Here is an 18,993-nt window from a genome sequence, read left to right on the forward strand (position 1 = left end):
ACTTCATGCTCTTAGAAGGGGCTACCATCCCTTCTATTTTCATCCAAATCTGCCAAAAAATGACAATTATCGATAGTTTTATGCTTCCCCATTATAGCCTATGGGCGAAACATGAAAACAACGTCGAAACAGTAAAACAATTTTGACGAAACGAAATGGAACAGCACTTTGAAACAAAATGAAACACTGTCCCATCAAAATGGAAGTCAAAACGAAACAGTGCTGTTTTGCACAGCCCTACCACACATGCTGCACACGCAGGCATTCCCCACGCTACTAATTAGCAACACAGGATGTGATTTTTGACACCAGGGGATCCTGGTGTCAAAAAGCCCACACTAGAAAAAAGCAGGGCGGCACACATGATGGCAGCATGCACCACCCAAAACAAGAGCCTGCCCAGCCAGAGTCATGCTCCAGCTGCCAGCCAGGGTCCGTGCTGCCAGACTGCTGCTGCTGGAGTCTCAGGAGACCCCAAGGCCCCCAGGTAAGGCTGCTGAGGCCAGTGCAGGTGCTGGCCCTAGCCTCCTCTATCCCATCTAAGGCAGCTTGCCATGCATCAGAGCATGCATGCACAGGCATTCCCTGGGGACAAGTAGCAGTGGCACAACTATGTACCGCTGCTTTTTGTTCTTGGGGAAATGCATGTGCGCACTCTTCTGGACACACCCAAGGGCTCTAAAACATTTGGTGGGAAGAAAGTAGGAGCTGGCTTTGCCTCAGCGATGTAGCCTGGGAATAGAATTGAGCGCCTTACATTTGTGCAGAGTGCACTTGCACTAAACAATCATTGTGGTTCCTTCCATCCTTAGAAGTCTAAATTTTCACAAGGATAGCAAAATTTGACCAAGCTATAAACCTCAATATACTACATTTGGCATGTTATACAACGTGCACAGATTGTGGGAAATGTAGCACTAGTGAATGCAAAATAATGCATATAGGAATAAACATTTAGGATCCTTTGCACCTTTTATAGGGTCCTGAATTATCTCTGTCACACCAAGAAAGCACCCACAAGTCATTAAAGTAGGTTATTAAAAAACCTCTGTTCACTGCACCATTAGCAACCCGCTCCTCCCCCCATATAGATCAGCACTCAGTCTTGTCTAGAATACTGTTAACTCCATCTCAGAGAGGATACTGTAGGACTGAGATTGTCCAGGGAAGAGCAAGATGAGTGGTTGAGGGCATAGGAACTGAGACTAAAAAACTGTGCTTACTCTAAAGAGAACACTAGAAAGTTTTAAAACAGTGGGAGCCAACCTTTTTGGAAGGCATACCACAAATGAGCTTTACACTCTGCCCACCTCCCACCCCCCGCACAAATACCACTCCAGGCCCCTTCCTTTACTCAATCTGCTGCTCTGCTTTCTGCTCCCTGCCCTGCACTCCTAATCTGCTGCTGTGCCACCCTTCCCCTCTCTGATCTGCCACGTGCCACACAGAAAGGCTGCCTGTGCCACTTCTGGCATGCATGCTGCAGGTTGGCCACTTCTCATTTAAAAGCTTGAAGCGTACAAAATAGCAAACAGCAAAAAGCAATTGGATTGGCAACTTTAGATCTTCCTGTCTCATTACAAATATATTTAAATTAAATAAGTTCAAAAGAAATTAAGAAGAGAAAAAATACAAGACTTCTCAGGAAAAGTCTGATTAAATAGAACTCTGCCACAGTTTAAAGGTTGCATTAAATTAAACAGTCATTACTTTTTTCAAAATGCTGTAGTTCCATTTGTTGAACTGAAAAAGGCACTTGGGGGCAGGTTACTTTTGCTTACCACTCTGAGGAAAAAAGATGTTCTGTTCATAACCTTTTTGCAGTTCAGAGATTTTAGAAGCAAGTAGGTGGGTGATGTTACAACCACACAAAAAGTCATCATGTAAAACCTGTCAGATCTTTGCATAGCAGATTTCTAAACCTTCCCCGCCCTCTTCCTCACTGCTCAACTCCCTCCCTTTTCTAAGTTTTCAGTCAAGATAAGCTCAGACTCACACCTTGGGCAATTACAGAGGCATTGTAGGAGGCTACCTGGATTGTGCTTCTCTACCACTGAGGAACTTCTAACCATCTGTACCATGACCATAAAATGAAGGCTTCTCCAGGCATGCAGACAAGTAGGATTTTACTGCACATCTTTCTAATGGTGCTTCTTCCGAGTAATCATCAGGTTCACGGTAAGAAACATGCTTATCAATGTAATGCATCTTGATTTACTACCTTAAAAAACACAGTCATAAACCAAGGAAGTTCCTATTGTAGATTGGCAAGGGAAGCATTCAGATTACGAAGCTACAGTCAGATGTACAATGGCCAAATGAAATGGGGCATGTATCTAACATGCGCTAACAATAACGGGAGCGTGGTTGTGGGGCAACTGAAACCAGGCCTCTGAGTTAGTGTGGAGATTAAATCTTGAGTAGATGGCTATTGGACTCAAACTTCGCAACCAAGTGCTCTGCAGAGTGGTGGCAGCTCATCTGGAGACCTTAGTTATGGCCTAGGGATCCTTCAGATGTGTTAAACCCAGATTATAGTCTGGGGTCTGCATTTTCTGGTCTAACAATAGCAAAGCTTGTTTAAAATCACGTGTTGTAGATACACATTGATATTCCTCTTCTTTTTAATCACTGAAATTTTGTTGATTTCAAGGGGGTTACTCCTGACTTATGACTGGAGCACATGAGAATTGGGCCTTGTACTTTCATAACAGATTGTACCTAATTCATCCCTGATGTTTTTACTGTAGTCGGTGGCTTCTTTAGCTTATTTTGACCCAGAGTGATTATGGACCACAAGGTCATGAGCCATCTCATGCAGGAGACCAGCTTTATACTTTGTATTTGGGGGGGGATTGATGGGAAAAAATGGGGCAGATGTGTTGTAACTGATACATTTATGGTGCTGATACTTAAGTCAAGATTTGTGCAACCAATATCTTTGTTTTAAAAGCATTTTAAGTACACTGTAAAAGTCAAGCTACATTGTTTTGATTCCATGTACCAAATCAATTTTAGCTACTGTTGAAGTTCCAACACCTGGAATCTGTAGCATATTCCAGACTCTCCATAAAGGTTATGTTAATATAAAGAGACAGAAATTAAAATTAAGCAAACATCAGGAGCTCCTTTAGCCACAGGACACAAAAATGTCAGATGGAGTCTGAGATGTGCCCTATCTGGTTTGCCTGGCAGTAGGGGCTATTTGACTGGCTCTAGGCCACTATATGACCTGCACTTGGGCAAATTATTTAATACTCCTGTACCCTCATGTCGAAGGAGGGAAACAGCAGAACTGTTGTGAGCTGCCCCTATTACAGACCCTTGACTACCCATGGTCACAGGCACACGACAAACATTTTATCTGTAGCTTTTCTGTGCTTGTTCCAAATTGCTTTCAAAAGCAAAAGAAATTATTCCAGTCCTACTTAACAGAAGAGCATCTGAAAATTCCCCTCTAACTGGGAACAGAAAAATGACTACTTCCCCTTCGCCCACCAAAAGTGCTTCTGCTGGAAGTTTCATGCAAGAACAGACAAAGAAAAAAAACCCCCAATGTTTCAGACATGCATAAGAGAGAAAATGCCCCAACATTTTCATTTCCAGCCTACTGAATTTGCATCTCCTATCTGACATGAAAGCCCTCCCAGCCTGGCATCAGCAGAGCTGCTGCTCTCAAGCAGCTTCCGGGATGACCTGCAGGAAGCATATTATTACTGCATCGCTTGAACACTAGTTGTGCAGTAAGCACTATCTTACCATCAGGAAAAGTAGAAGAAATGGGGAATCTTGTGGTTTTGAGGTCTTGTCTTGGTTTTGCTGTGTTGTGCATTAATCTTCAACTTTGGAACTTTCATGCCAGGAAAAAATAAATATCCCCATTATCAAGCTAGAGCCAAAATCTAAGGTAGTCTAATTTTCTGTATTGACTCAACTTTACAGGCAACTTTCATCAGTCAAATATCAGCCCCAAGTACTATAGTTCACTGTCAGACATCTAAGAGCAGATGTACGTTAGACAATAATTGATATTTCTTTTCACAGAAAAATTACTCTTTGCATATAAAGGAGAGTAAATATGAACTTGACACTGGTAAGACATTATGTTTGCCCTCTTAAAACTATATGAGGAAAGACAAAAGCAAAAGCTCCATCTGCATCATTAATTTAGTCATGTTTCACATCCAGAATAAATATGGATATTTATCTAGACACTTAAACACTCCATTATGCAACATGGCTGAGATAATGTTATTGTACAAATCTTACCTTATACCAGGGCAGACCAAGGAGGGTATGGCAGTGTGGTTGCACTCCCTTTCCACTGCTGTCCCAGGCTGACCCAGGCACAGGTGGGGCCTCAGAGTCTCTATGGCTCCACTCAGATGCAGGTTGTGGTCATGTGGGGTGACAGGCTTCACAGGTGACAGTGGTGGTGGCATGCAGGTTTCTCTTTCCAGCACCAGCTCCCTGCCTGCCCCTCCCCTGTAGGTATCCCCTGGGAGCAGGTGTTGGAAGGAGGAAGCTAAGTGCTGCCGCCGCTCTCCCACTTGATGCAGGAGCAGGTGGAGCCCCAGGAAACAGCCATGCAGGGAGCCAGGCTCAGCCAGGGACAGTAACAGTGGTACACAGATCCCCCCCTTCCAGTGCCTTATCCCAGCCAACAGGGGACACCAGGAAGGGGTGAGCAGAGACTGGGAACTAGGAGGAGGAAACTGAGTGCCATCACTGCTGTCCCCAGCCAAGCTAATCATCCCATGGACCCACTCCACTCCCCACAGTCTCCAGCTGGAGCAGGGCAGGAACAGCTCTGGCCCCCAAACCCCCAGGTCAGTCAAGGGGGAGCAGCAGTGGCCTTCTGCACCTTTTGTGCTCTTGCTTTTTGCCCAGGTACCCTATGCTGGCCCAGGGGCTCCAATCATACCTTGCCCACAATGTCCCATGGTTGGAGGGATGGTGCACCCCCCTATAGGTGTACTTCTTGTGTTTTATCCATGAAGTTAGCTTGACAATTGTACTAGGTATTGATGCAAATCATGGATTTTTTTTCCAAGGTTGTGGAGGGACTACTGATACCACCCTAAAAACAAAACAAGACCACCCTAAAAACCACCCCCATTAACCACCCTAAAAACAAAATGAGACAACTCCATAAGCATCACTCCACTCCAACATCACGAACAGCTGTCAGTAGAATGCAGGATGCAAGGCAAGCACTCGAATAGCGCCTTTACTACTATTCCACTCTGGATTTACTTTTCCTATGTTGCAGGTTGGAGTAAAAGCAGAGTTGTCCATGAAACTCTGGTTGTGTATTTATTTTTAAAGGGAAGTTGTAAGAGACTCAGTGTTAAATGCGTGGCCCTAATAAAACGTACACATCTCACCACCATATCCCAGCCCATGAATTGTAATGAGGGCAGATTTGGTCCAGGAGTTTCATAGCTTTATTAGATCTATATAAATTAGTGATTGATTTTAAAAAAAGGTTACATCTTATGTCTTGCTTATTTTTTGCCTGAAGAATGGCATGGTTGATGCTTATTTCTTGTTGGGGAGGGGGACAGAAAAAAAGTGTCCAGTATAGAGAAACACTAACAAAACTAATACTATTTTTGAGACATTTTAGCATGCCTACTGTCATAGTACCCAGGTATGTATGGAGCTGTACATATCAATAATTTACACTTGGAGACAGAGACCTGACAAATTGCTTTTGATAAAATCATATTGATGCATTTTCAAGTCTTTAGCCTTACATTTTATTTGCAAAGGTGCTTTGCACAGAGGAGGATGAGGAGAGGAGAGGAGAGAGAGGAGCAGGAAGTGATTTGTAGCCCCTTTGCTTGTTCTTTGAGTGAGATAAAGGTTTCTTTTAAAACAAAAACAAGTAGCTGGTCTCTTATCTTCACAGTTTCAGTAAGTAAACACTTATGTCCCCTCCCCCTTCCCTTAAAAATAAAAAAAGAGAAGAAAATGATTATTGGGTGACATGAAAGTCTCAATGTTTAAACTTTTTTTTTTATCCTCCAAGTAACTCTTGGCAGGAGGAAAAAAAAAAAAAATCTCAGTTCTACTTTTTTGAAGACATTCTTAAGTTCCTCTCATGTCATAACCACACTATTCTCTTCTGTATTTTCTAAGGCAAAGGCAGGGCAAGGTAGGACTTCCTTTCTCAATATTAAAATAAATAAATAAATAAATAAATAAATAAAAAGAGAATTTCCTCTTTCTGAGAGGTTATGGCATGTGCCTTAGCTAGGATATTTATTTCAGTGATGCATCAGACAGAATATTACTCTTCTTTATAAAGAATTCAGTATAGCCAGAAACTGAAGATTGGCTTTCTGCAACAGTACTCAGGTGTTGTAAAGCAGTGGTTTTCAATCTTTTCTCATTTGCAGACCTCTAAAATTTTTGAACAGATGTGCAGACCCCTCTGAATCGTAAGTGTGGGTATTCACATACTTTTCATTGATCATAGTCATCTTTTGCAGAACTCTTAGAGATAATCTAAGATCACAGGTTGCAAAATCACTTATCTAAAGGATATGCAGCTTTTGTCAGTATGATTCTACTGATGATTGTAAGTGCACGCGGGATGTACAAGCAGCTACCTGTTTTGCAGCTACCTTAATCTTGAGTTTTGCATCCAAGCACTGATCATGATCATCCTTCCTTAACACCCTGAAGGCATATGTTCTAGTATATCCAACTGTGACAGGCATTATTTTCAGCTGTCATCCCAGAACTTACTTACATACATCTAAATTATCATTTGTGGATTACATCATTTCTATCAGAGCACCAGCAAAAAAGCAAATAGATTTAAGATATTCTTACAAGACATAGCTAGTAAATGGTGTTCACCATTGCATGCTGATTCAATTTTGTTGGAGTGCTTCTATATTTTATATATAACCATAACATAGTCCAGTATTTGCCATAACAGGTACATGAAATCATCAATCCAATAAGACCTCTTACTTAGCATGCCGTGTGAAACCAGAAACTCATTATAAGCCATTTTTTAACAGAGGTCTCAGGCCCACTATGCTCCCTTTAAACAGTCATTACAGGGAAGCTGGTAAGAGAATTGCTTTAATTGGTCTTGTGCAGTTTTATTATAATGAAGTCAGGCACAAAAACTTTCAGACTTTGTTTACTTATAACATGTAAGACTTAAAGTGATGCAAACCCAAAGTTATCTCTCTCCTTGTTCCCTGTAAGAAAAGGAACAAAGTTATAAGTACGCATATACATACCCAAAAGAAGGAAACCAAAGCATAAATGTTCTACCTTTTTGGGCTACAGCTCTACAGCAGATTCCCTCATTAGTCACAGTATTTCTTGTCCACATCCAAATAAAATGAACTCAAGTTACATAGTTCCGAATTAGCACATTACAAAGGTTCACTTACCAAAGGTGATTATCCTAGAGAACCTCCTATAGGAGGTAGAAGGGCTTCTACAGCAAGACTTACTCACTGAATACCTTCACCTGTTAGGCTCATTAATAGTGAAAAATCAATAAGCATAAATAGATCAACAGCACCTAACCCTTCATTTGGGGTAGATGTGCAGGAAGAGCTTTACATATATTGCTCCTTCATGCATTAGATAGTCTTTTTTAAGCATTACACAAATGAGCTGTACATCAGTGGTAGTGCTGTATTAGAAAAGGAAATGCGATCTACCTTGACCTACATTTAGTGACTCCCAGAAGTCCACAGGTGATGCTGAGAGGGTCAAGATAATCATTGAGCAGGAACAACATGAGAGAGAATCTACTGCATTAGAAGCAATCAGTTTTGTCTCCCTTCCACCCTCATTATTTTACTGAGCCTGATTTAAGGAAGGTGCAGTTAAACAGGAGAAGTATAAATTAAAGGAGCAAATTAGCAACACCTGCTGCACATCCAGTTAGCATGTCACCCATCATGCATGCTGAAATCAGAAAGGAAATTTATATACTTCCTGCGTTTCCTTTGTTGTTTCTTCAAAGAAGGCAGTGTTTCTGCACTAATGATGACATCTTGCTACACTAGCCCATGCCAGCATTCACATTTTCAGAGAAAGCTTTTTTGGAATTCAGTGCACACTCGTGCACTTTCTTTAGAAAAAAACCCAAAACAACAGCAATCACAGACACCTGGATCAATCAGCAAATCATTGCTTTTAAGAGTAGCATTGCAGAAAAGTTTCAGAAAAGGATTTTCTGACTGTGATCACCTATGCAGGCATGTTCCAATGATCTGGGAAGCTGAAGTCTTCCTCTATAATGCTAGCATAGCAGTAGTAGCAGAGGGATCAGCATCTCTACATTTCAGTGCTAGTTTGTCTCTGTAAAAAAGACAGCTTCTGTCTCAAGGTCTCCCTTTCCTGGCTTCAGCTCAGTAAGTCCTCTTTGTGAGAACTTCAGGACTTCAAAGAGGTCTGAGTTGAGATGGGCATCTCAGCAACACATTCCCCTAGCTCAGGAAGGTCCTACTGTTGGATGAAGGTTGCTGTCTCCAGTCCACAGTGGTCATAACCTTAGGGTGATGTCTGCCTGTTAGTAAAGCCATATTCCTTTCAACTGCATATTTATCTCAAATTCAAATGAAGAAAAAAATCAATGTAATTCTTTCTAAGTATGTGCGTCCAAGGAAATCCCCTCAAATGTGTAGCAACCCTTAGGGAGGTTTTCTGGAGTAATTGCTCCTTCCCAACTGACATCTGACCCTGGTTTTTCAATTTATGCATTACCATAGTAATATACAGGGATTTGCAGACGAAGAAAATGTCATACCAGTGCTCTGAAAATGGCAAATCTAAGGCTTTTGATCCTGTAATAAGATCCTGGTGGATAAAACCCCTGCAATTCTGAGGAGCTGTTATGGGAACTAGGTCTAACTTGGACAAGACAGGGAATGTAGTATTAGTGTTGAGGAAGGAAGAAAGACAAAAAGTTACAGCACAAGCATGCTGTTGATGTTCATTCCCAATTTGTGAGAGTTACAATGGGGCCTTTAAAATCTGTTTCCAAGACAGAAAATTTTGCTTTCTAATCTAGGTCTTTGTTTCCATTTTCAGACGCTATTTAGCCATGTGGCGCTGTTGTGGTATCTATATGACCTACATTCTAAAAGACCAGTTGTACTTTCCTTTCATCAGAAATGGAAAAGTCTGAGTTACAAACAAAGATCTCACCTTGTGATTAATTTAAAGAACATGTACAGTCTCAATGAGGGATGTGTGTATGTGTAGTACAGTATTACATGTTCAGGCTTATAATATTTTTATTAATATTTCTAAATACTCTCAAAGTGTGTGTTTGTGTAGGGAGTATAGTGACAGAGTGGCATCTTGTTATGGCTCCAGAGGCAAGAGGTCAAGCCATGCCCTGGCTTTGTACTGATGTTGGAATTGTAATTCAACTCAACCCCAGTTTTAAAAGGGTACTGGATCATTCAGGCTGGAGAGTCAAAGCACTCAGTAGATTTAACAGTCCATTGACAACGTAAACTGACATGTCTTAACCATTCTAGCTTGGGGAGGGACCTTTTAACTTTTTGATTCCCAAAGTCTTTTGTCTATATTAAGAAAAATCAGCTGGAAACACAATCACAAAAGAGTGCCAGCTGTGCTATCGTTCATGTTGAAAATCCTTTTATGTTTAAAGGTTGTAGTGCTCTAAAATTCTCATCCTGCAGGTGAGGATTTGGTGGACATTTGAAGGACATGGTGAACATCATGAGGGTTATGTGCAAGAACTGCAGGGTTATTGTTCCAAATTTGGAGTAAATTGAACAGAGACTTCCAGAGATAACAGCCCCACCGAACAGCCCTGCCCAGACTTTTCTTAAAGGTGACAGACATTACCAAATGTTTGTGCGTGCTCATTGGGAGCAAACTATGGATCCAATCATACCCAAAATAGCATCAATTGCTGGGCATTTACCACAACTAAAGCATGGCAACTGCTTTGTGGAAGCAACATTGAAAGGTATTAAAAAAAAGCTGGTTGTCAAGACTGTAGCATGTCTGATGCTTATACACTCAATAGATTACACAGTGCACTCACAAAACTAAGCAAGGTTTTCGCATGAGCTGGGTTGCTTGAGGCAGATGCGTCATAGCCATTGAAACTGCCCTTCACCAACCCTCAGACAAACATGTGGAAGAGCATAAAAAAAGAAGGCAAATTATTCTCTTAACATGCTTCTGTCACAGGATTTTTTTGGTTTTCAATTTTGCAAAAATGTACTCTCAACATCAGTAAATGCTGAAGGCTGTTCAAAATATTTTGGAAAAGAAAATAAATTGCATATACAAATGCTTGCTGAGAGGAAGGGAGGTTTGAGGTTTAAGAGGTGGAGGAGATGGGGGAGAGATTTGGGGAATGGGAGAGGGACTGGTGAGGCATCAGAGGCAAGTGATACCTGCAAGGAGGATATTCTCCTTGTCCATTTGTATGATAGGATTTGAGATCCTGTCTCTCCAGGGATGACCAAGCCCATGTCTTGGCTCTCAATATGGGTGCCTAACTAGTCAGGTTTGAGTCCCTCTTGCTGCTGCCCAAATAGAAGCTGGGATTTGTTGGAAAAGGGCTTGACTTCTGATAAGGATCCAAGTCCCTCTGTTTGTCCTCTGCATAGAGGCTACCAATCTCTCCAGGAATATTTGAGCCCCACTCCCTGCCCTACCATGTGGACTGGGATCTGGGTAAGCAAGCCCTTCCTCCTTGTTAAGAAGCAAACAGGTGTGCCAGACCTCAAAACACACAGTGGGGTGGAATACTTAATACATATCACAGGTTTTAAGTACTGATGGTGGGGTGTGGGGAGGAGATGAGAGCACCCAATGAGATGAATGGAGCAGTTCACAGCTCCCAGAGCCAGTGTTTCAGCAAGGTATATTTTCATTTAAGTGAGAATATTACATAGAGCTGAAGAGGCCACTTTGAAAATCTCTTTAAACCGTTTTCTGTTTAAAGGTTGACTCTTTTAATTCACCTCAAATCGCCATGATTATTTAGGTCTGAAAATTAATTGGGCCTCATAGTGCTCCAGAATACAATTAATGATCCAAATGTAGGGTCATTTAAGTCCAATTTTTCCTCAACATACAGCCTGCATCCTCTCAGGAAAACAGCATATTTAACCACTGAGGCTACGGACAGACATTACACATAAACTGGTTTAAGTGATCAGAAGCTGATTTAAACCTGTGAGAGAACACAGTCAGTGCACATAAACCAGTTTGAAAATGGCTGAAACCAGTTTGAGATAAACCTGGTTGAATGTAGTATCAGACTAAACTGATTTGGCTCAAACTGGTTTACGCAATGTCTGTCCCAGGCCCCTTGCTGGTTTAAGTCAAATCAGAGACCCCCCAGCATCCCGGCATGCTCTCTGGGCTGAGTGGGGCTCTTTGCTTCACAGCAGGGCTGGCCCCTCCTTTCTGCTCTGTAGTCAGAGCGGGGGTGGGGCATGGCCAGACGCTGGCCTGCCATGGCCCCTAAGGCAAATTTCTCCCTCCATCCCCTCTCCTCCCTCCTGGCAAACCCGGCGGACCTCCACAGCTTTCAGGGAACCAGGTAGAGATGGAGTTAATTCCTCCCTCTGTCCAGCTTGCCTGCAGCCAGGGAGGGGATTAATTCCACAGCAGGAGCAGGGGACAGAGGCAAGACCTGCACCTGTAAGCCCAGAGCTAAGACCCGCAGGACCAGACTGAGAGGTAGGAAGTGTTGGCAAAGACCAAAAGTCATCATGCATATGTGCTGGAGATGGAGTTAAGGGAAATTGCAGACAGCTGGAAGTTGCACACCAAATAATGCAGAGAGCTACATTTACATTATCAAACAGAACCTGTAAAAACCTAAACAAAGCCTTTCTGAATGCCTGGCTGTAAGGAAACACTCTGCCCTCAGGATTAGTAAGACTTATGCAAGGCTTTCTCTTGTCTTCCTGCTTTACATTTTAAGTTAGACTAAGTTGTGTATCAGCATACATAACTGGGTTTTACTGGGCTGTATCTTATCTTAGGTGATAATTTTTCATAATTCCCTGTTGTATGCTTTGCAAATTGCTGTGTTCAATACATGCTTGCTTCAGAGAAAGGACTTTTTCCCCATCCCCACTCACCAATCTGGCAGCAGCTCACCCTCCACCCCTAGGCTGGTGGCATCCTATGTGTCCGGCTAGCCCTGGCTGGTGCCTGGCCACACCCACTCCACTCTAGCAGGGAGGGGTGGGAGCCTTGGAGGGTGTCTCTTTTCCTCCCCGCTTTGGCACTGGCTGGCACGCATGCTGTAGCACTTCCCAGCTTCTGGTTTGAGCCACTGCAGGCACGTGCCTGCATTAGCTGGTTTAACAGAGAATGTCTGTCCAGTTATTAATCAGTTTAAGCTGTGCAGCTTAGACTAACCTGCAAAGAATGAATCAGTTCAGGCTCAGGCTTTTTGAATGTTTGTCCCTAGCCTGACTGATTCCAGCAATGTCCTTTGAGCAGATCAGAGTGATCAAATGATGGTTTTAAACAGATTGCAATGACACAGCCTGTATCTTAGTTAGTGTACAGCACTACCCCCATACCTTCTTGAGGAAGAATGCTCAGTACTATACTGAACCAGTAAAATCATAAAAAATTATGCAAAGTTAATGCTTAGGGTCTGGGGTCCCTGGCCCTCTGGGCCTGAGACCAACTGCTGACCAACTTTCTGAAGGGATCTGGTGGCCTGTTTCTTTGGAAAAGTCTGTTCTTCCATGTAGGAGACAGAATTTGTTGCAGTCTTACCCTTCTGTGTAGTCTGAGCTCTTCTTCCTGCTAACTGTACAGTTGCTGAGATGTGAAGAAACTGTACCACTCTTGATAGAAGAAAAGGGGTTGAGGGGAGACTGAACTTCTTTTTCTGCCACCTACTGGTGGTTGAGTTTCCCTTGTCCCTGACCCCATTTCTACAGGTACACCCAAAAGCAACCCAAATATACATCTCTAAAACCAGGAAACATACAATTAAGGTACACACCAAATCTGAGTGTAGTGGAGAGACTAGCTAAAAGTAGGGGCTGACATGGACTGCATGCCAAGCAGGAACATGGTTGAAACAGGACCAGGCAGTGCAGCAGGTGAGGGGCAGACTGGGAACATAGGGGTTGGTTCAGTATACAACGGTGTTACATAGCTAAAGTAAGGTCCTATCCATAATACAGGTACACTGCAGTCAAAGATGTTGGACATCAAGGAGCAACCATTATCTCTATTTCATTATAATGAGGTGTGTGATGTAGGTACTGTACAACATTCTTTTCCTTTAGTAGCCAGTGTCTACTATCAGATATCAGATAGTAAAAGATTATGATATTTCAGTTTCCCAGATTTCAGAATTTGGGGGTTTGCTGAACTTGATCCTCTAAAAAGTACAAGGCAAGCACAACTTTGTTACTTTTTCACTGATTTTATAACTGAATGGCAGTAGTAAACTGAAAACTATTTAAGGAAGGAAACAGAAAACTAAAGTAAATCCTAGAATAGCAAAAATGTTGAACAAGAAATAACTAGAAAAACCCCAGCACACATACTTATACCTGCCTTCTGAACAGCTGGAGTTCATGGTTTCAAATTCAGAGGTATGGTATATAAGAACAAGAGGAAGTGAATGTCATTGGGAGGAAGCTGGGTGTGGGAAACTAAAAATTGATGCAATTTATATTTTCTTTCAGCTGGTCTGCTCATCAGATTATCCTCTCAGACGCACTAGTGCATCACTTCATAAATATGGCTTCATGAGGGGGTGAGAAATGTGAAGATGGACCTGATATTTTTTCCCAGTCTATTTATGCAATATTAGAAAAAATGCTACATTGTACAAGAGTTATATTTGCTCTGTAAATAACAGACCTAGCATGAAAAAATGAAAAATTAAAAAATTAAGTAATCTGCACGACATATCATTTGCTCTTCCATCCAAAGAGTTCTATTTCACGTTACCTATTTTTTTGGTAATGAAAGCCAATCTCTAGTTCAGATAAAGGAAGCCATAATCTATACTATCGCTTCTGTAAATGAACCATAGGCATAGGTTAATATGGTCACATGATTGGAATCTAAGGAAGTTTACACTGGATCAAAAAAAGTTGTGCATCCTGCCATGTCAAGACAGGCAGAGAGCAGTCCCAGGTCCCAGATCTGAGATCTGGAGCTACCTCTAGGATTAGGCAGGGGTGACCAGGCCCAGAACCCAGGGATGCTCCTGTCTAATTCCCAGGGATAGAGCCTGCAATGGCCATTCATTGGGATGGGGCATGAGGCAGTTCTAGTCCCACTTCAGCACCCAGGCTGTCTTCTGCCTGACCCTGAGGATTTGGAACGGGATAGCTGTGTCCCAGAATCTGGAGCTGCCTCATACCCTATTCTAACAATCAGCTAATCATCCGGATGGGACACAGGGCAGCTCCAGGTCAGGGGCACATGCCATACATACAATTTAAAGCATGATACAAACCGTCTATGGAGAGGTTCCACAATAAATGTAGGGTATCTTTGTTGTTGGTTTGTCATTTTATCACACCATAAATTGGCTGAACAAGTGGCATGTTATAATTTATGCTGCAATTTACATATTAATCACACCATTAATGTAAAAGTTGCTGGGGTCTAGATAGATACATAGAGAATTCAGGTAAGAAGTAATGAGAGTCAGAAGAGAATAAAAGAGTTATTGGGCAATATACAATATGAAACACATCATATTTTTACATGGTTTTCGTCTTTTCCAGGAGTAACTTGTTCTGTTGAAGTTATGATTAAAAGGCAGTCCCGATATACAGGCAAATCTGGGCAAGTTGCGACTATAGAATGTCCAGTAAAATACTGCCATGAGAAGCCATCCATGTCTTGGTGCAAAGTAGAAGGGAACAACTGCTTACCTCTGCAAACCAGGGAAACCTACACAGAATGGACAGAAGATACCATATTTATTCTGACTTTTTCCTCAGTTCATCGGAATGACAGTGGACTTTACCGTTGTCAAGCAATATCAGGCAATATAAGCAGTATAAGCCATTCAGTAAATGTTACCATTTTAGGTAAGTTTTTGAGGCTCCTTTATTGTGAAGGGCTTCTCTTTATTCAAATTGATCTGAAGTATAAAACATTCACCCTGGTTGATCATTTTTTTCTCCAAGCATGTTATTCAGTGGTGTAGAAACAAGGGTAGTGCAAGGACTGTTTAGGAATAATTTCCCATGCTATTAGCTACCACAGTAATCAAGTATCACTCACTTCATAATGTTCCCATCACTGTCTTCCCTCTTTGGTCAGTGGGAAGAGATCGAGCAGGACACAAAAGGATTATAAAAGGAAAATATGGTCACGGGAAGATTTTAGAATCTCTTGAGATTTAAGGTGACATGTGAATGGCCTATCTAGTAGTAGGAAACATCAGTCACAGGCAAGGAAGATTAGGAAAGGATGGTCTAGTCTTAAGTCATATGAATCATCTGGGGCACATATGGTGCTTGTTGGTAGACAAGGGCACCAGAACAGAGGGGAAGAAACAAATCAGGAGAGACCAGTCTAAGAGCAATAGCTGTCAGGCCCAATTTGCATTTTCTGTTTCCTGAAGCAGATGCATGATAGCCCCCTCAGAGTGGCACTGTATACACACCAGTGAACTTGTGTTCCTGGGAGAGTTTATTGATGCATGTCCAATGCTGCAGTAATGGGGCTACATTATATTCATTTGGGGTATTAAGTGCACAAGGTGGATGTGACATCCTTCACTGCAATGCTCTCCAGTGTTGTTGAGGTGAAGTACACATGCCCCGAGAGAAAGCATGGAATACATAAGAAAATAAGAAACAAATGAGAAATAAGAAAAAGAGCATTCACAAGTACTGTTGCTTAGAAAAATGGTGAAACTAATACTATTAGAACATTATTCCACTTAGCTTTTTATTTTTTTTAAGTCATATCAAGGAAGTCAGAATAAAATATTCAAGTATTTCTCAGGCAGCACTAAAGGACAAGTACTGTCTTCTATCCCATCAACTACATTTCTTCTTTCTTGTCATGTTTTTTACTTCAATTAAGGGGAAACGTTACTGTCTGAGGGTAGAAAACCTAACCTGAGAAGAGAATGTCACGCATTCTCAGACATGTTTCATTTCCCTCTTCTTTTCTGTTTCAGAAGGAGATACAAGTACCTCTGCAAATCCATCAACAAGTACGTTATGAGTTCTATTCTCCTAAAATAAGGGAAGTACCCAGTATTTATACGAGCATCTTGTGTGGATTCTTTTGCATATGCAGGAGTACTATTTAACCAAAATGCCGAATCGCCAGTTGTTACCTGATAAAGTGCTTCGCTTGGAATAAAACTCATTGTGATCAGTTTCCAAGTCTAATATCCCCAGAGCTCCCAGAGCCTCCTGCTGTTGCCCCAGACAACTTATGTCAGTAGAAGAGAGGCAAAGCCGGTAAAATATTCTCTAGCAGAAGCACCGCAGCACATACTTTTAATTTCTCTCACACACATAACAGAGTCCTCCTACATAAGCCACAGGCTGTCCCTACTGGGAAGAGGCCTACCATGTCATGATGTAAACACACCTTTACTTGTGGTTGTGGAAAATAATTACCCAAAGCCATAATCTGATCATCTGCTGGGCCTATTCAGTGATGTTATCCACACACTGTATGCCAGCTGACACCATACACCAATGGTCCACAGCAGAGACCTCATTTACAGAAAAAGAAACCATGCATCCTGTATGTTACAGGCATTTAAAAACAGAGATAAAGGGATATGGTTTTTATTATCTTTCTGCCCTTTTCCTTTTTCACCCTATTTCGCTCACTGTCCTCCTCAATTTTGGCGCTATGTACATGGAGTGCCCAGTATATAAATATAGCCCTCACTCCACTAATCTGGCTCCTTCTTTTCATTCTGCCATCTTTCACATGGGAGGTTAAGGATAGACTCCAGAATAAAGACTGAAACATCTACATGTGTGGTTGTGTTTTTCAAGAGCGCCAAGAGTTTAGCTTCATTGGGAACTCAGCACTGTGAAAAATTAGGCTATTGCCAGTCAGGAATCTGAGAAACAGATGCTTGCCTTTAGAACTGTGAATGTTAGATTTTCTTCTCTAAGTGAGGTTTGGGGTTTTTTTTCAGTTTTCTATTTTGTAAGGCTGTACAGTTCAGGCTTGTATACACTGTAGTGTTTAGGAAAGGGATAACTGAAGAAGGAAGAAACAGTCTAGACTTTACAGCAGTCTTGAGTAGCTTCTTAATACTAACCCCCTGTTTTTCAGCCAGCCTTTCACAATCCACTAAGTACATTACTTCATCCACTGCTCTGTATGATGCTTGTTTAGCTACCCCAATTAAGGATAATCTCAAAATGTCCTTTTAGGAGATTAAGCAATTAATGAATTAAACTATTTAAAACTGATTAGATAGATCAAAATAACTCAGCTAACATTCTCTACTACATACTAATACATTTCAGTGGAACTTGCAGATACCACCAGCATCCAAGAAAATCCCCAAGGATATAAAAATGACAATATGAAGTGGATTATTTATGGCACATCATCTCTGGGGGCGTTGTTTCTACTCATCCTGATATGCCTATGTTGTCTCAAATGGCACAAAGGTGAGCTCTCCCTCCATTTCACCTGTTGCTCCTGTGGCTTTTTTCTGCTGTCCTTATTGTGAAGTATCAATTTCTCCAAGGGCACGTCTACATGTCACCCTACATCACCATAGTGATGCACCACATCACCATACAACATGCTTTGGTGATGTAGCAATCACATGAGTCTACATGTGACCACTAGCTACTTAGCTGCAGCATTACTCTCCCCCATTTTAGTGTGCCCCTATGGCGAAGTAGTGGCTAAAACTAACCATGCACCATACACACAGTGCAGTATGGGTGGTTACTGCGCCATGCTTTAGTACTTCCTTTGGGAAGTACTAAAGCACAATGCAGTAACAACGTTATCATAGGGCAACATGTAGACATGTCCTAAGAGTCATAATGGGTTGATGACATTTTCTGGCAGAAACCTAGCTGTTTACAGTGATGATTCTTTGGCAGTTTCACTTCTTCCATATGCATAATCCAGGCAGAGAGGAAGAAGTTTGAATAAACACAAAACAAACTTAAATCTTAAACCCTGCCTCTGATTGTTTCAAATGGCGCCATTAATATTTTTTTTCTATTTTGAGGAAAAGTCATTGAACATGCAACAATGTCTGAGAGGGAGAGTTAACTGTATTATTAGTCAAAACCCATTTAAGTGCATTCTACTTCTCTTATTTCTCTCTGAGTTTTCAGTCAGTTCCATTATTCTTCTCCTCTTAAGCTGTTGTACTGCATGGTATTCACCAGCACCTCAGAAATAGATCCCATAGTTCAAATACATCCTGATTTCAATGAGAGGTAGTATTCATTTCTCTTTCCTACTTTTGAATGGTAATATCTATACAATTTTTTGACTTTCCAGTACAAGGTGTTATACTTGCATGGTGGATGGCATGACTTTGAATGTATTCCATGATTAATGCCTGAGATTGGAAATCCTTCCCCATCAGTTATTATGGGGGAGGTTTTCCCCAGTGTGCTGGAATGCTCTCTTCTCATATTCAAAAGAGCTATGTAGTGACACAAACATATTCTACAAACTCTCTGTCACATTTCCCAATTCTTGCTTATTAGCTGTTGTCAACATAGAATCTATTTTGATTGCACTAACACAGATTTTCCATTTTGGAGCTGGATCACTTAGGGTAGGGACAGACATTCAAAAAGCCTGAGCCTGAATTGATTCAATCTTTGCAGGTTAGTCTAACACAGCCAGGCTAAATCAGTTTTGTAACTGGACAGACATCCCAGAAATGCAAGCACATGCCTGCAGTGGCTCAGGCTAGAAGCTGCGGGGGGTGGGGAGGGGCACTAGAGCAGCCCTCCCTATCTTCTACAGCATGGAGCTGGGGGG

At 41.7% G+C, this 18,993-nt stretch overlaps 1 protein-coding gene across 1 annotated transcript in view; it reads left to right on the forward strand.

Annotated features, from left to right (window-relative positions):
- Window positions 1-1,730: 1,730 nt before the first annotated feature.
- The window catches only part of BTLA (B and T lymphocyte associated), a 20,655-nt gene continuing 3,392 nt past the window's right edge, over window positions 1,731-18,993 (forward strand). The window contains exons 1-4 of the mRNA XM_006037949.3: window positions 1,731-2,178; window positions 14,763-15,071; window positions 16,175-16,210; window positions 17,511-17,645. Of these exons, the coding sequence (XP_006038011.3) occupies window positions 2,091-2,178; window positions 14,763-15,071; window positions 16,175-16,210; window positions 17,511-17,645 (568 nt within the window). The 5' untranslated portion in view covers window positions 1,731-2,090. The remainder of the gene's footprint in view (window positions 2,179-14,762; window positions 15,072-16,174; window positions 16,211-17,510; window positions 17,646-18,993) is intronic.

The sequence above is a fragment of the Alligator sinensis genome, unplaced genomic scaffold (assembly GCF_000455745.1).
Source record: "Alligator sinensis unplaced genomic scaffold, ASM45574v1 scaffold1324_1, whole genome shotgun sequence".
NCBI lineage: Eukaryota > Metazoa > Chordata > Crocodylia > Alligatoridae > Alligator > Alligator sinensis.